Genomic DNA, 14,389 nt, shown 5'->3' with positions numbered 1-14,389 from the left:
CAGGAGATCATCCACAAAAACCGAGACCGTAAATTCCACCTGACCAATGCGAACCCCACTAATATCAGGATTCTGTAAAACATCCCGTATCAGCAGATCTAGGGTAAGAACAAACAGGAGAGGAGAGAAAGGACAATCCTGCCGCGTGTCCTTCTGGATTTGAAAGGACTCAGAAAGTAAACCAAAGTGCCACCGAAAGCATAAAGAGCAGAAATTGCTTCAAAAAAGAACCCATCAAAACCATAGTGGTGTAGTGTAGCAAACAGGAAAGGCCAGGAAACTCTATCAAAAGCCTTCTCTGCATCAAAACTGACCAGCAGAGAAGGCACACGGGAAGTGACAAATTCTAAGGAAGTTAAGATACATCGAATGTTTCTAGTTACCTGTCGGTTCCTGACAAAGCCAGCCTGAGAATCATCAATAATTAACGAGGAGAACTTGAGCTAGTCTATTAGCCAGAATTTTTGCTAAAAATTTTGCCTCCAAATTAAGGAGGGATATCGGGCGGTAAGAACCCGGCAAGGTAGGATCTCGGCCCGGTTTCACAAGCAACACAATGTGAGCTTCGTACAGTGACATTGGCAAGGACCCCTGCTCCACATAAACATTAAAGGTAGAAGCCAAGATTGGTATGATCTTCAGCGAGAGCAATTTATAGAATTCAGTGCGAAAACCATCAGGTCCCGGGGCCTTCAATAGATGACTAGATTGAATTACCAAAGCTACTTCCTCAGCTGAGATAGGCGCATTTAGCCGTTGTTGTTGAAGAGCGGACACACGAGGAGTGGGAATATTATCCAGATAAAGGTCACTCGGCAGATCTGGCTCATCAGACCGTGCATACAACCTCTGGTAAAACATGCGAAAAACTTTTACAATCTCAGCATCCGAGCTAACCGATCCCACCCCCTCCCCAACCACCAGAAGTACCCGCCGAGGACCATCCACAGTGCGCACCAAGTTAGCCAAAAGCTGTCCACTCTTATTACCGTGTAAATAGAATTGTTGTTTGAAATATTGAAGAGAACGAGTAGTATGGGCCTGCAGCAACTCATTCAAAGAGGCCTGGGAGGCTAACAAATTACTTCTGCGCAGAGGGGTAGATGACAAGCATACCACATCCAGTCAGCTCTCACCTGCTTTTCCAAGCGTAATATTTCCCGATCCCGAGCCTTCTTCTTGAAACTGGCATATGCAATAATTTTCCCATGTAACATGGCCTTGGCCGCATCCCAGAATAGAACCGGATCATCCAGATGGCCTGCATTGTGTATTTTATAATCCGTCCACTTCTGAAGCAGGTGATCATAAAAACCAGGGTCCTTATATAATGCCGGCGGAAACCTGTGGGTGCCCACACTTCCAAACCCGACATCCAACGTGCTCCAAATAAAAGCATGATCAGATACACACAATAAGGACCAATCCCTGCTGCTCTCGTTGAAGAGAAAAGGCTAGTCGACAAAAGCCTATAATCTATCCGAGATTGAGTGCCATGAGCACATGACAAATGAGTATCTTCGTATTTCCAAGGGTGCAAAGTGCACCAGACATCCACCAGATCTAAGGAGGAAAAAAGATATGGAACGCCTCTGGAGGAATCCAGGCAATCCTGTGGATGGGGATTTGACTTGTCCAAACTGGGATCATGTACAAGGTTAAAATCACCCCTAAACACCAGCGGCACACCAGAATACTTATATAACGCCTTAAATAGACTGCTGTAAAATACTTTGTCACAAACATTCGGCACATAGATGTTACAGAGGAGAACAGATTCCCGGTCCAAATTAACATGAGCCAACACAAACCATCCAGCGGATCCGCATAGACACCCTTCATTATCACATCTAAGGTTTTCCACAAAAGAATCAAAACCCCAGCCTTCTGATGCACTGTGTCTACGCCCACCACCTTCCGAACCTTCTCCACCCACCAGCGAGCAAACTTATATTTCTGAGAGGTCAGGTGCATCTCCTGTAAAAAGGTAATATCCGCCTTGTGGCGATTCAAGGTGTGTAATATCTTTTGTCTCTTAACAGGCGAAGTAACCCCATTAACATTCCAAGAAATGAGTTTAACCATTAGGATCCATAAAGGCTCAGAGCAAAGATGAAACCAATGTTAGAGTAGAAAGACGGTGAGGCTATACCAGCCTTCAGACCCACCAGATCTACCACTCCACCAGGTGAGCAAGAACTCCAAATGCCTAGGGGAGCAGCGAGTCCCAGGAGAGCCCTCCCCCAGCCAGATCTCCAAATCACAACATAAATGAAAATAAAGACAATAAGAACAAAAAAACCTCGGTAGACAAGAAAAGGAAAACAACCACCAGCACCATACACATACCCAGCTTCCCCCAACCCCCCATCTGCCATAGGGATGGCCCCCATGCCACCCCTGGAACTCCTGTGTCCCTAAGGACAACCTAATGCTGCCCCAAGCCTCCCAGAGCCTCTCCCACCAAGCCAATGACCTGCCTCTTTTCCTGATCATCCTGACGTTCGGATTCTTATAGACATCTGGGACACTCCAGAAGGTCCCTTGAAATGTGCTCGGGCCATGGCACAACTTTATCCCAAGGCGGATAGATTTAAGGATCAAACAATTTTTATTGATGCAAACAACAAGAACACAGTAGCAAGGCACCCCAAAGGTGCGCAATACAAAACAAATATGCATCATATAAATAGTATAACATACAAGGACAAAACAAGAGGAATATCAACCAAACTCCCCCCCCACGCACACCACTGAGAGCATGCATGGGAAGGAGAGCAGAAAGGCACTCCGAGGCCCTGGACTCTGATGAGCCCCGAAGATGCCACACCACTCCCCCACCACTAAATCCCCTGTACCCTGTCCATAGCAAAAGCCCATAACCTACCCATACCCCTCAATCCCACCCCAAACCCCCCACCCCAAAGGTACTTCCCACCAATACTCGCCAGTACTCTCCCAGCCCAACTATTCAAGCACCCACTTTAGGACACCCATCTTAATACCGCACTACGACCCATTGGATGCAAATCTTGCAAATATGGTTCCCAAATATTCAGGAACAACAACTTACGCTTCCTAGCCCCTCCCGCATCTCGCGCCTCCCAGATGGCCAACTGATGCAACTGGTTCCGCCAATGCCAAAACGCCGGAGGGTCAGGGACCGTCCAGCATTGAAGAATACATTTCCTGGCCAGTAAACTCATCTTCCTGCACAGAGCCCGATTCCCCATAGGCAAGTGGCCAAAAGCCTCTGGCAAATCCAAGACAAAGTGAGCCGGGGTACTTCGCAGGGCTCTCCCAATCAACCCGGACATGTAAGAGATTATACGCCTCCAGAAGCACTGGATGATAGGGCAGGTCCAGAAGGCATGTCCCAAAGTGTGTCCCCCTGACCCACATTTATGACACAGTGGTTTAGGGAGACCCCCACTATAATACAACTGTGTGCGAGTGTAATATGCACGTAATGTCATCCTATAATGTGTTTCCCTCAACCAATCACATGAGGTAACCCCTGGCGTCGCCCTCAAGGTACGGGCTACATCCCATTGCCCCAAATTAATTGCAATCCCCCCTCCCATTTACCCCGGATGTTCTGGTAATCTTTGGCTGGTTGTAACTGTTGCAAGCTAGCATGAATGCTTGACACTGAGATGGACACCCCCTCCTCCTGAGCAAACAGTTCCCGCAGCCTGGCCCCCATATGTAATCGCATTTCTGCTCTATCGAGGGATCCTACTTAGTGCTTCACTTGAAGACACGCAAAATGCGCGCCCCAGGTCTCCCCCACCTTAGCTAGCAAATCTGCACGTGCCAACAATTCCCCATCATCCCCCAAAATATGTTCTAAATGAGAAACCCCTTTCACTCCCCAGGACAGGAATTCTCTGGAGTCCCGTCCTGGAGGGAAGGTCAGGTTACCCCGCAAGGGCAAGAGATTAGTAACCGTCAAATCCCCACCCAGGGCTTGCACAAGCCAACTCCAGGCCGCTTGCAATGCTCTAAATATTATACTGGATCGGAGAGAAGGGGGCAAGGCCCTCCGTGGACTATGCAAAAGCGCAAACACATCATAAGGAGCAAAAAACTCACGTTCCATCCAAAGAGGGATGTAACTACTTGTCATATTCACCCAATCTCCCAAATGGCGAAGCAAACACGCATAATTATAAACCCTCATATCCGGTAAGCCCAACCCCTCCCCTCCTCCGCCAATTCCCCAGCAACTGAGACATTTGCAATTTTGGTTTCTTGGCCGCCCAACAAAAGTGAGAAATTCCTTTATAAAGAGTGCGTAAATCTTTCTTCAGCAAACAGAGCGGCAAAGTCTGCAGTACATAGAGCCATTTGGAAAAAATGAACATCCTAACCATACAAATGCCCCCATCAGAGAAAGGGGCAAGGCGCTCCAGGTATCCAGCAAAAGATCCGTCTATTGCTGAAGCTTATCCACATTAAGGCGATACAAACGGTGAACCGGCATAGTCATCAAAGTCCCCAAATACACAAACTGTCCCTTCGCCCAGGTAAGAGGGAACTCAGTCCCCCATGGGGCCTGAACTGCTGCAGAGGATGCCAACGCCTCCGATTTGTCCAAATTCAAGTGGAACCCAGCAAAGTCTCCATATTCTTTGAACAAGTCCATCAAGGCCGTCAGGAAGGGCAAGGATCCATTAAGTGAACTAAGATATCATCCGCAAAGGCCGATAATTTAAAGGATGATGCACCAATATCAATCCCCCGTATAGATGGCATCGCATGGATATCCCGGATTAGGGGGTCCAGAGTGAGCACGAACAACAACAGAGATAAGGGGCAACCCTGTCTCGTCCCCCTAGAAATTGGGAACAGGTCCTTCTCAAAATCCTTCAACACTATTCTAGCCTGAGGAAGAGCATACAATGTGCGCACCGCCGATACAAAAAAACCATCAAAACCATAGGCCGCCAATGTTTCATAGAGAAAATCCCACCGCACCGTATCAAACGCCTTCTCGGCATCAAAGCTAACCAGCACCAATGGGAGATCGCCCGCTGCCCGCTGTTCCAAAGACAGCAACAATTTTCGTACATTTTTAGCGATGGTTTGACCCCTCACAAAGCCCACCTGAGCTTCGTGGATAAGGGAGGGAAGCACAGCAGCCAGCCGCTTTGCCAAAATTTTTGCTAACAATTTCTCCTCCATATTCAATAAAGAAATAGGACGGTAGGAGCCTGCTATTTCAGGGTCTTTATGCGGTTTTTGTAATAGCAAAATGCGTGCCGTATTCATACCCTCCGGTAAAGCCTCTGCTCCAACCATGACATTAAACATCCGAGCGAGGGGCTGGACAAACTCCTCACCCAAAAGCTTATAAAATTCGATGCGCATACCATTCTCACTGGGTGCCTTCAGCAGAGGACTGTTCCCTATTGCCCAATACACTTCCTCCGGTGTTATTGCAGTGTTCAGACGCTCCCTGTCCGTCTCAAAAATATGGGGCAATGGTATCCCATCCAAATAGAGGCCCACCGTCACTCTGTCCTCTGACGGGGGGGGGGGGGGCATAGAGATGCTTAAAATAACGAAAAAATACGTCACCAATCTCCGGATCAGTGGTAACTCTTGCCCCCTGCTCGTTCCTCAGGGCCTGAACCCTTTGAGGGCCTGTTCTGCTAGACACCAGGCGGGCCAGTAGTTCCCCCCCCTTATTCCCATATTTATAAAGCTGGTACTTATAATAAGCAAGGGATTTGCGGGCCCGCTGATGGAGTAAGGGATTGAGGGCCACCTGATACTCCATCAATTCCTGTTTGTGCCTGGGGTCACCAGTCTGGCCATACCGTCTCCGGGCTCTAGCTACTTTCCTCTCCAGATGCAAAATTTCCCCATCGCGAGCTTTTTTCACATGACTACTGTAACTTAAGATATCCCCCCTCAACACCGCCTTCGCCGCCTCCCAAAATAAGACGGGGTCCCCTTTCGCGTGAGCATTATGCCTCTTGTATTCAGCCCAGGTACCCAGCAACCGTTCCCTATAGTTCGGATCCCTATACAATGCTAGTGGAAAAACTCAGCGCCACTTCCCCAGAGGCCCCCTTCCAGCTTGCCACGACACCTGAACCCAGGCATGATCAGAAATTGTATAGGGACCGATCTCCGCCCGCTCCAACTTCTGAAACATCTGTTCCGTTACCCAAATATAATCAAAACAAGACTGCGTGCCGTGCACCCGGGACATATGGGTGTAATCCCTCTTGGAGCCATGCAGTACCCTCCAGGGGTTGATTAAATCCAAGTTATCACTAAATTTTTGGAGCTCCCTCTCCCCAGCCCGACGTTGAGCACCCCCCGGTCCCGTGCAATCCAGACTAGAATCTCGAACAGCGTTGAAGTCCCCCCCAACAACCAGGGATATCTGGGCATAGGACAGCAACAAGCGGATCAAGTTAGCATTGAAAGACGGATCACAGTCATTAGGAGCATAGACACAGCAAAATACCATATCCTGCTGCGCAATCACCCCTCGACAGAGCACATACCTACCCTCCCCATCCCTGGCCAAGATTTGTAGATTCTCTAGTAAGCCCTTACAGAACAAAATCGCTACCCCCCTGTGTTTCCCCTTAGCAGATGCCGCAACACACTCCCCCACCCACCATTGCTTCGATTTCATGTGTTCAAGAGCATTCAAATGGGTCTCCTGGAGAAAGGCCACACCCACCCTATGTCGCTGTAAATGTTGTAAAATTTTTGAGCGTTTGATGGGGGAATTTATCCCCCCACATTCCAAGTAACAAAATTAACCAGGATCCACTACCACTAACCACTCCACATACTCCGCCCTCAAAATCCTAAGGACCCGGACACCCCAGCCCCTGACCAGGCCCCACCAGTGCATCAGTGTACCATCCAAAGCCAATACTAGGCAATACTGTCCCCCCCACCACAACCCAAAGCCCAACCCCACCCCCACCACACGCAATCCCCGCCCCCAGAACCCAACCCAAAACTACTTCTCGAGACCATCCAAACAGATCTCAAGATCCCTGAGAAAGAAGCGACTCCACCACCCCAGCCACTCCAATACATTCCCCCAGCATCTCAATAACACATCATATACATGCAACGTATTGCCCACAACAGCTCTCCCGGATCCCTATGACCCGGCCTCTCACAGACCTCCCAAACGATCCCGCAACCCATACAAGAGCTCACTCCCCCCGCCCACCTCCAAGCCTAGACCCACAACAAGGATACTGCAAAGATCAACCCAACCAACAATAATGTCCAGCAGTCTTCTCATGGGGGTGGACCTGGAGGTTTATGGCTCCCTGCAATCCGGGCCGTTGCTCCTCTGGTCTGCCGCTGCTATCCAGAAAGGCCAGCCTGCTCCTCCACTCGCTCCCTGGGAGGATCCCCTTCAGGAAGGTTAGGAGCACCAAGTTCCCGCAGCACCGACCAGGCCTCCGCCACCGTATGGACCCGTCTCGTCGCAGTCCCCACTGTCAGCGCCAAGGCAAATGGGTACAGCCACCGATATCTGAGGCCCTCTCTGCGGAGATAGGTGGTCACCGCTTGCAGATCCCTCCACTTGCGCAAAGTTGCTGCCACCACATCTTGATAAATGTTCACCCGCAAGTTATTCCATTTGTAATCCCTTTGCTTCCGTGCAGCATGAAATATGTCCTCTTTCACCCGATAGCTGCTTAAGCACAAAACAATGTCTCAGAGCAAGTTAGATCTTGGACGTCCCAAAGCCCGATGAGCTCGTTCTATTTCAATTTCCGGCACTCGCCTTTCACCCGCCAGAGCACTGGTGAGGATGTCCGTACAGATGTCCAAAGCCATCCGAAGGGCATCCTGATAGGCACTTTCTTCCATCATCCCTCGGATTCGGAGGTTACACCGTCGGGATCTGTTCTCCAAATCTTCCAACTTGTCCCATATCACCACCTCCTCCGTTCGGACCCCGGCCACCGCCTGCTGCATGGCAATAATGTCCTCAGTCATGGTGTTGACATGGGCTTCCACCGCATCCAGCCGCTTCACCTGCTCTCCCAGATCTCGTTTTAAATCCGCTACGGCCATGGTAACATCATGACGCAGGGACTGCAGTTCTCTACGAATGTCCAACAGCAATTCCCTAAGGGAGTCCTGTGTCTCCATGGAGCCTCCCTGCATATCACCGCCAGGTCGATCCGGAAGATCCATGCCATCCCCCACAGCAGCCTCCGACACCGCCATCCCAGTTGCCCATGGCGGACTAGTTGCCGCCGCTTTCGGGGCACTCTGCTTTTTCCCCGCAAATCCGTAGCTGTCCAACTTCTTCCTGGTGGACATCCTACGTGCCCAGCTGCTGTCGGTGTGAATATAGGGGGTCGGCTCACAGGGTGGGTGAGGCAGTAATCCCCTTCACTTGGGCAATCTCCCAGGCTCTCGGCACTCGGGACGCTCATGGGCAAGCAGGCGTGGCTAGGTCCGCTCGCCAGCAGGATGGCGGGGCACCCGAGGCCCCAAACTCACAACCAGCCCTCCCGGTCTGAGCCAAACCCTTGCCCTTTCCAAAGACTGAGCCCTTCACTGCCAGAACTCAATGTGCCGGCTGCCGAGGCAGGGATCCTCCTGGTCCTCCAATCAGCGCTGAATGCACTCCCTGCAGTTGCCCAATTTGCTCTTCCCCCCTCTCCACTGCAGCACCAGGTCAAACAAAGCATGCTGGGGTGCTCTGCAGTGGACACGCTCGGCCCGGACCAGACATCAGCGCCCACTTCCGCTCTTCCGCCAGCCAGGAAACTGGGACAGCCAGTGCCGCGTGTGCCACACGTGGGGGAGGCAGGCCGACAAGCCGCCGAACCGCCGTTGCCCCGGGACCACTCGGACGCGCTCCAACAGGTAGGAGGCAGGATCCTGGCTTGATCAGCCGCTCAGGCGCCGACTGCCGCACTGCACCGCTGCCGCACACTAGAGGGAGCGGGGCGGCCTTCAGGGAAGAAGGAGCCTCTGATTTAGGCTTTCATCTTCCCAGGTGACGTCACTTCCCTCTCTATCCCATGACGGATAGATTTAATAAGCGCTTTGTTTCCCCGAAGGTGGATTCTTTGGTGGCACAGGTCACCAAGCGCACATCTCTCCCCAGAAAGTCCAGGACCAATGCGTGGATTTCATTCTTAAGCATCTGTTTGATTCGGTCGCAGCTGGTGAGGCGGCGATGGCCTCTTCCTTTGTGGCTCAGGCATGCCATTCCAAGCTGCGACATGATCCTGACACTCTGGTGCTTTGTAATTTGGATTTTCTTGTCTCTGGAGTGGATTGCATGGCTGATGCCTTGTTTGACATCTTGAAAGTTTTCGTCAAGCTGGGCGCCTATTCTTTTTTGGCTCACAGAATGCTCTGGATTCATTTTGTAAGGCTACATTGAACCAGTTGCCCTTTAAAGGTTAGCTCCTGTTCGGCCAGGGACTGAATGACCTTATGGCCAGTGTTCAGGATTGTAAACCCAAGGTATTGCCTGGGAGCAGGCTCACCCTTCTAGGAGTTCTGGGTGTTCTAATTTTCGTCCCTTCTAGTGTTCTCATCTGTATTCAGGTCCTTCCATAGGACAACAGTCCTCTTCATCTGTCAGACCATGCTTCACGGGCCCTGCCGTCAGTAGTCCGTGGCAAATTGGCCAGTGGCTTCCGCTAGGAAACAGTTCTGATGCCAGGCCGATGTCTTCTATGCGCATCGGGGCGAGGGGGGGTGGTTGTCGGCCTTTCTACCGCTGGGTTCTAGAGGTTCTCAAAGGTTACAAATTGGAGTTTCTCTGTCCTCTCACTGAGTATTTTCTGGATTCCCCTGCAGGTCACCCCATGAAGGTGGTACAGGTGCAGGCCACAGTACGCAGACTTTTGGATATTGCGGCAATCAAACCCGTGCCAAAGCAAGACTTAGGCTCTGGGAGATACTTGATATACTTCATCATTCCAAAGAAAGGATACGACGATTGGAGACCAATTCTGGACCTATAGGTGGTCAATGCAGCCCTGAAGGTTCCTTGTTTCTGCATGGAGATGGTGCTCTCAGTGATCATGTCGGTGGTGTCAGGGGAGTTTCTAGCCTCCCTGAATTTGATAGAGGCGTATCTCCACATTCCCATTTTCCCAGACCACAGGAAGTATCTGCAATTCCATGTTCTGGGGCAACATTTCCAGTTTGTGGCACTGCCCTTTGGATTGGTGACAGCACCCTGGACTTTCACCAAAGTGATGGCAGTGGTGGTGGCCCATCTTTGCACCCTGGGTGTCCTGGTTCACCCGTATCTGGACGACTGGTTGATCAGAGCTCCCTCACTGTCTGAGGGTGCAATTGCTGTAATGCTTGGGCTGGGTGATCAATTTCAGAAAGAGTCACCTCAAGCCCACCCAGGATTTGGAGTACCTGGGAATTTGATTTCACATGGGTCAGAGCACAGTTTTTCTACTTGTGTCCCATCAGGAGAAGCTACAACAGGTTATCGGAGACCTTTTGGCTACTCTGATTATGATGGCGTGGCAGTATCTCCAGGTTCTGGGGACCATGGTGGCAGCAATCAGTGTGATTCCATGTGCCGAGCCCAACTGCATCCATTGCAGGAGGCTCTGCTTTCATGTTGGAATCCACAGCAGGACCTGTTACATGCATCCCTGCACTGGTTGGCGGTGGCACTTAACAGTCTAGTGTGGTGGTTGCGTTCTCTCTCACTGTCCAGGGGTCTTCCGCTCTGCATCTCAGATTGGGTGATCCTGTCGACAGAGGTGAGTCTAAAAGGCTGTGGAGCAGTGTGCATGACTGTCCCGGTTCAGGGCCAGTGGCCACCGTCAGGATCGATCAATCACCTGGAACTGCGGGTGATTCAGCTGGCCCTTCTCCACTTCGAGGGTCATCTCCATCATCGAGCCGTCCGGGTGTTCTCGGACAATGCCACAGCAATGGCTTACATCAGTCATCAGGGAGGCATGAAGAGTCTCTGAGTGTGGAGGTTCAGCTGCTCTTTTGGTGGGTGGAGAGGCACCTTGTGGCACTGTCTACTGCACACATGGCAGGAGTAGACAATGTTGAACCAGATTTTCTCAGTCGTTAGACTCTGGACCCTGGAGAGTAGTCACTCTCAAAGAGCATTCAATTGCATAGCGGATCAGTGAGGGGTGCCCCATGTTCGTCCTTATAGCAACTGCGGCCAACAAAAAGGCTGATTGGTTCTTCAATCGTCGTCGAGAGGCAGGCAGCGAAGGCCTGGACACTCTGGTTCAGCCCTGGCCCTGGGAGGGTCTTCTTTGTCTTCCCTCTGTGGCCCATGATAGGGTGTTTGTTGAGGCGGATAACAGACCACAAGGGTATGGTGATTCTGTTGGTACTGGATTGGCTGAGGCAGCTGTGGTAAGCTGACTTGGTTTGACTCCAGCAGGATCGGGGGCTCCGGTTACCTTGTCATTCTTGTCTTCTCACACAGGATTCTGATAAGATTGCTGCGATATCTTATCATCAGCCCATAATAAAGACCTCATGACAGTGACAGTTACAATAAGATAGGTTTATTAGTAATAAGCAAAAGGCAACTCACATGAAATAGCAAAGTACAGCATATTGGCTACAAAGGATAGCATACATATGAAATAGCAATTTGATGTTCTTTTGGGTCTGACTCCTCTCTCATCTCTCCTCCTTCTCCTCTTATGCCCTCCAGCATGTCACTTATATACATTATATCAGTAGACTAGGGTACCTCCTAGTTACTCACTTCTCATTGGTTTGTCACATATATCATTTTTATTGGCTGAATGGTCTATACACTTATCATGGAGCTATACTGAAGCGTGACATCACCTGGTGCCAAAACTGACCTTTCTATATTTTCCTGACAAATGCATTCCCTATACTAAGGATAATAACTCCAGAGAACAAGCCCCCACCTTCCTGAGTTACATTGTCCTTCGCTAGCACTTCTTAGGAGGACCTATTGTCATGTTCTGAAAAGTCCCAAAACAGTGATGCCACAGTCAGGAGATCTGACTGCTGGTTTCTGGAGCAAAGGTGAATCTTTGTCATACTAGCAGAGAGGAAAATGATTGCTTAGAAATTTTAATTCATATGCACAATGTCACTTATTTGGGGTTATCAGGGGGCTTTGCCTACAATATATGTAGGTCTTATGCTTGCATCTTCTTCTGCCTACATTTTCATGCAGGTCTTACTCCCGATTCTCCTCTGATTCATCCTCAGTTCAATTGTGATGCAGGATCTGGACTGCTTATGGCATGGCTCTTGAGCACGCGGCCTTGACTGGCCAGGGCTATTCTTCGGCAGCAATTGCCACGTTGCTTCATAGCAAATGGAAGTCCACAGTGGTGGCCTATGCAAAAGCTTAGAGGTGTTACTAGGCTTGGTGCGCCCTGAGACAGATGGACCCTTTTCTTCCATCGATTCCATGGGTCCTGGAGTTTCTGCAGGATGGCCTGAAGAAGGGTCTATCAGTAACTTCGCTCTGGGTTCAGATTGCTGGTTTTTCATGTATGGGCCTTCCTTCCCTAAGAGGCTCCTTGGCAGTTCATCTGGATATGATTCATTTTCTATGGGGTGCGATATGAGTAAGGCCTCCCTTGTGCCTTCCTTATCCGACCTGGAACCTTAATATGGTTCTTTGCTCTCTGGCTCATTCCCCATATGAGCCTCTAGAGAAGGCGTCTCTGATGGATCTCATGATCAGGATGGTCTTTCTTGTAGCTATTACTTCAGCCAGCAAGGTTTCGGAGCTTCAGGCTTTATCATGCAGGGATCCCTTTCTGCGTATTACAGATTCTGCAGTGATGCTGCGTACTGTTCCTTCTTTTCTTCTGAAAGTGGTTTCTGTTTTACATTTGAATCAGGAAGTCCGGCTTCCTGCTCTTGCTCCTTCTGGTTTGAGGGAGCAGGACCAGGTTTTGCTGCCCTTGGAAATGCTTAGACTTTTGATGCAGTATCTGGAGGTCACTAATGAGTTTCGCCTCTCTGACCACATGTTTGTTCTGGTGGGTCCTGCCCGCAAAGGTAGGCCAGCCTTTAAGGCTACAATTTTCAGGTGGATTCCCATGGCCATTTCCATGGCTTACATGGTGGCCGAAAATAAGCCCCCCTCGGAGTGCGTGGTCATTCGACCAGAGGAGTTTCCTCCTCTTGGGCAGAGTTGTCAGCTGTGTCTCTGGACAAGATTGACGACTCTGCCCAAGATTTATAGGACCATTTCCTAGTCCTCCTTGCATACATTCACCAAGTTTTACAGGATCGATGTGGTGGCCAAGCATGATGCTGCTTTTGGTTCCTCTGTCTTGGCAGTGGGCTCATCAATCCCACCCTGAATTTTCAGAACTGCTCTGTTATGTCCCACTGGTCCCGGAATAAAGTGGGATTGTACAAGAATGAAAGATTAAGTTCTTACCTTTGCTAATCTTCTTTCTTGTAAATCCTCACTTTATTCCAGGGACCCGCCCTATACTTGCTGATTCACCGCTTGTCTGCCTTACAAGTACTGGTAAGCTGGATTTCTGTTTCTTTATAAGAGTGCCATTAGACTGGGTTTAGCACTTAATTAATTTTTTTTTTGAGGGGGGGTTCTCTAGTTCAGACCAGTCAGGCTCCGTGCCTGCCTTGGTCCTTGTTGTTGCCCTAGTGTCCACCTGGAGAGCCAGAGAGAAGCCCAGGTGAGAGCAGGCTCAGTCAGAGCAGGGCGTGATTTCCCCTCATGAAAAGCCTGTGGATTTTAATAAGCTATTAGGGAGGTTAGGAAGAAAGCACAGGTCTCCCTAAGAGGTTTCTTTTTCAAGCGAGGGTAATGCCTGTGACCCAATGGAAGTGGAAGAATCTGGAACAACTTCAGAGGTGGTAGCAGCAGACTAAGAGGTGCCAATGGAACTTCAGGCAGAGCTGGTTCCTGAAGATTTGTGTGCAGCACCTGAGCAGATGGAAGTAGGCTTAGTGGCCATTTGCAGAGATTGAGCAGAGAACTGTGAGTTTTTGTTTGCTATTTTGGCTGAGGGTTTTTTTTTTTTTTTAATCAGCCTATTTCATTGACTGCCTGAATTGTGGGATTTTGTTTTACTGTTTGTTCTCAGCTCATTTTGGGTAGGAAGCTGAGAGTGCCTTTTTGTGGGAGAAGTTTGCCACCAACCGGGAGGGATTTTGAAAGCTGTTTTTTTTGCTTTTCGAAATGCAAACATTAGGCACTTCTCCTAAGCCTAGCAGTGCTGTTTGATTGCTGGAGGCTTTATTATTTGAAACTGTTTGAATATTGGATTAGTGCAGCAGTGAAATTAAACTTACCTGAGACCTGCTGTGTACAGGTTTGGGGAAAAGCTTCTTTTTTAAAAAATTCTTTATTTGTTTTTCATCTTACAACAAATATATATATATTAAA

General features: G+C 49.6%; 1 protein-coding gene across 1 annotated transcript in view; it reads left to right on the top strand.

The window, feature by feature from the left end:
- Window positions 1-14,389, top strand: part of TMEM67 (transmembrane protein 67) — a 959,807-nt gene that overhangs the window by 230,611 nt on the left and 714,807 nt on the right. Inside the window, exons 8-9 of the mRNA XM_033932787.1 lie at window positions 9,993-10,757; window positions 12,867-13,026. Coding sequence (XP_033788678.1) covers window positions 9,993-10,757; window positions 12,867-13,026 — 925 coding nt within the window. The remainder of the gene's footprint in view (window positions 1-9,992; window positions 10,758-12,866; window positions 13,027-14,389) is intronic.

Source organism: Geotrypetes seraphini, chromosome 2 (genome assembly GCF_902459505.1).
Source record: "Geotrypetes seraphini chromosome 2, aGeoSer1.1, whole genome shotgun sequence".
Lineage (NCBI taxonomy): Eukaryota > Metazoa > Chordata > Amphibia > Gymnophiona > Dermophiidae > Geotrypetes > Geotrypetes seraphini.
Note: the sequence above shows the minus strand (reverse complement) of the source record. Positions and strands in the feature narration are given on the sequence as shown.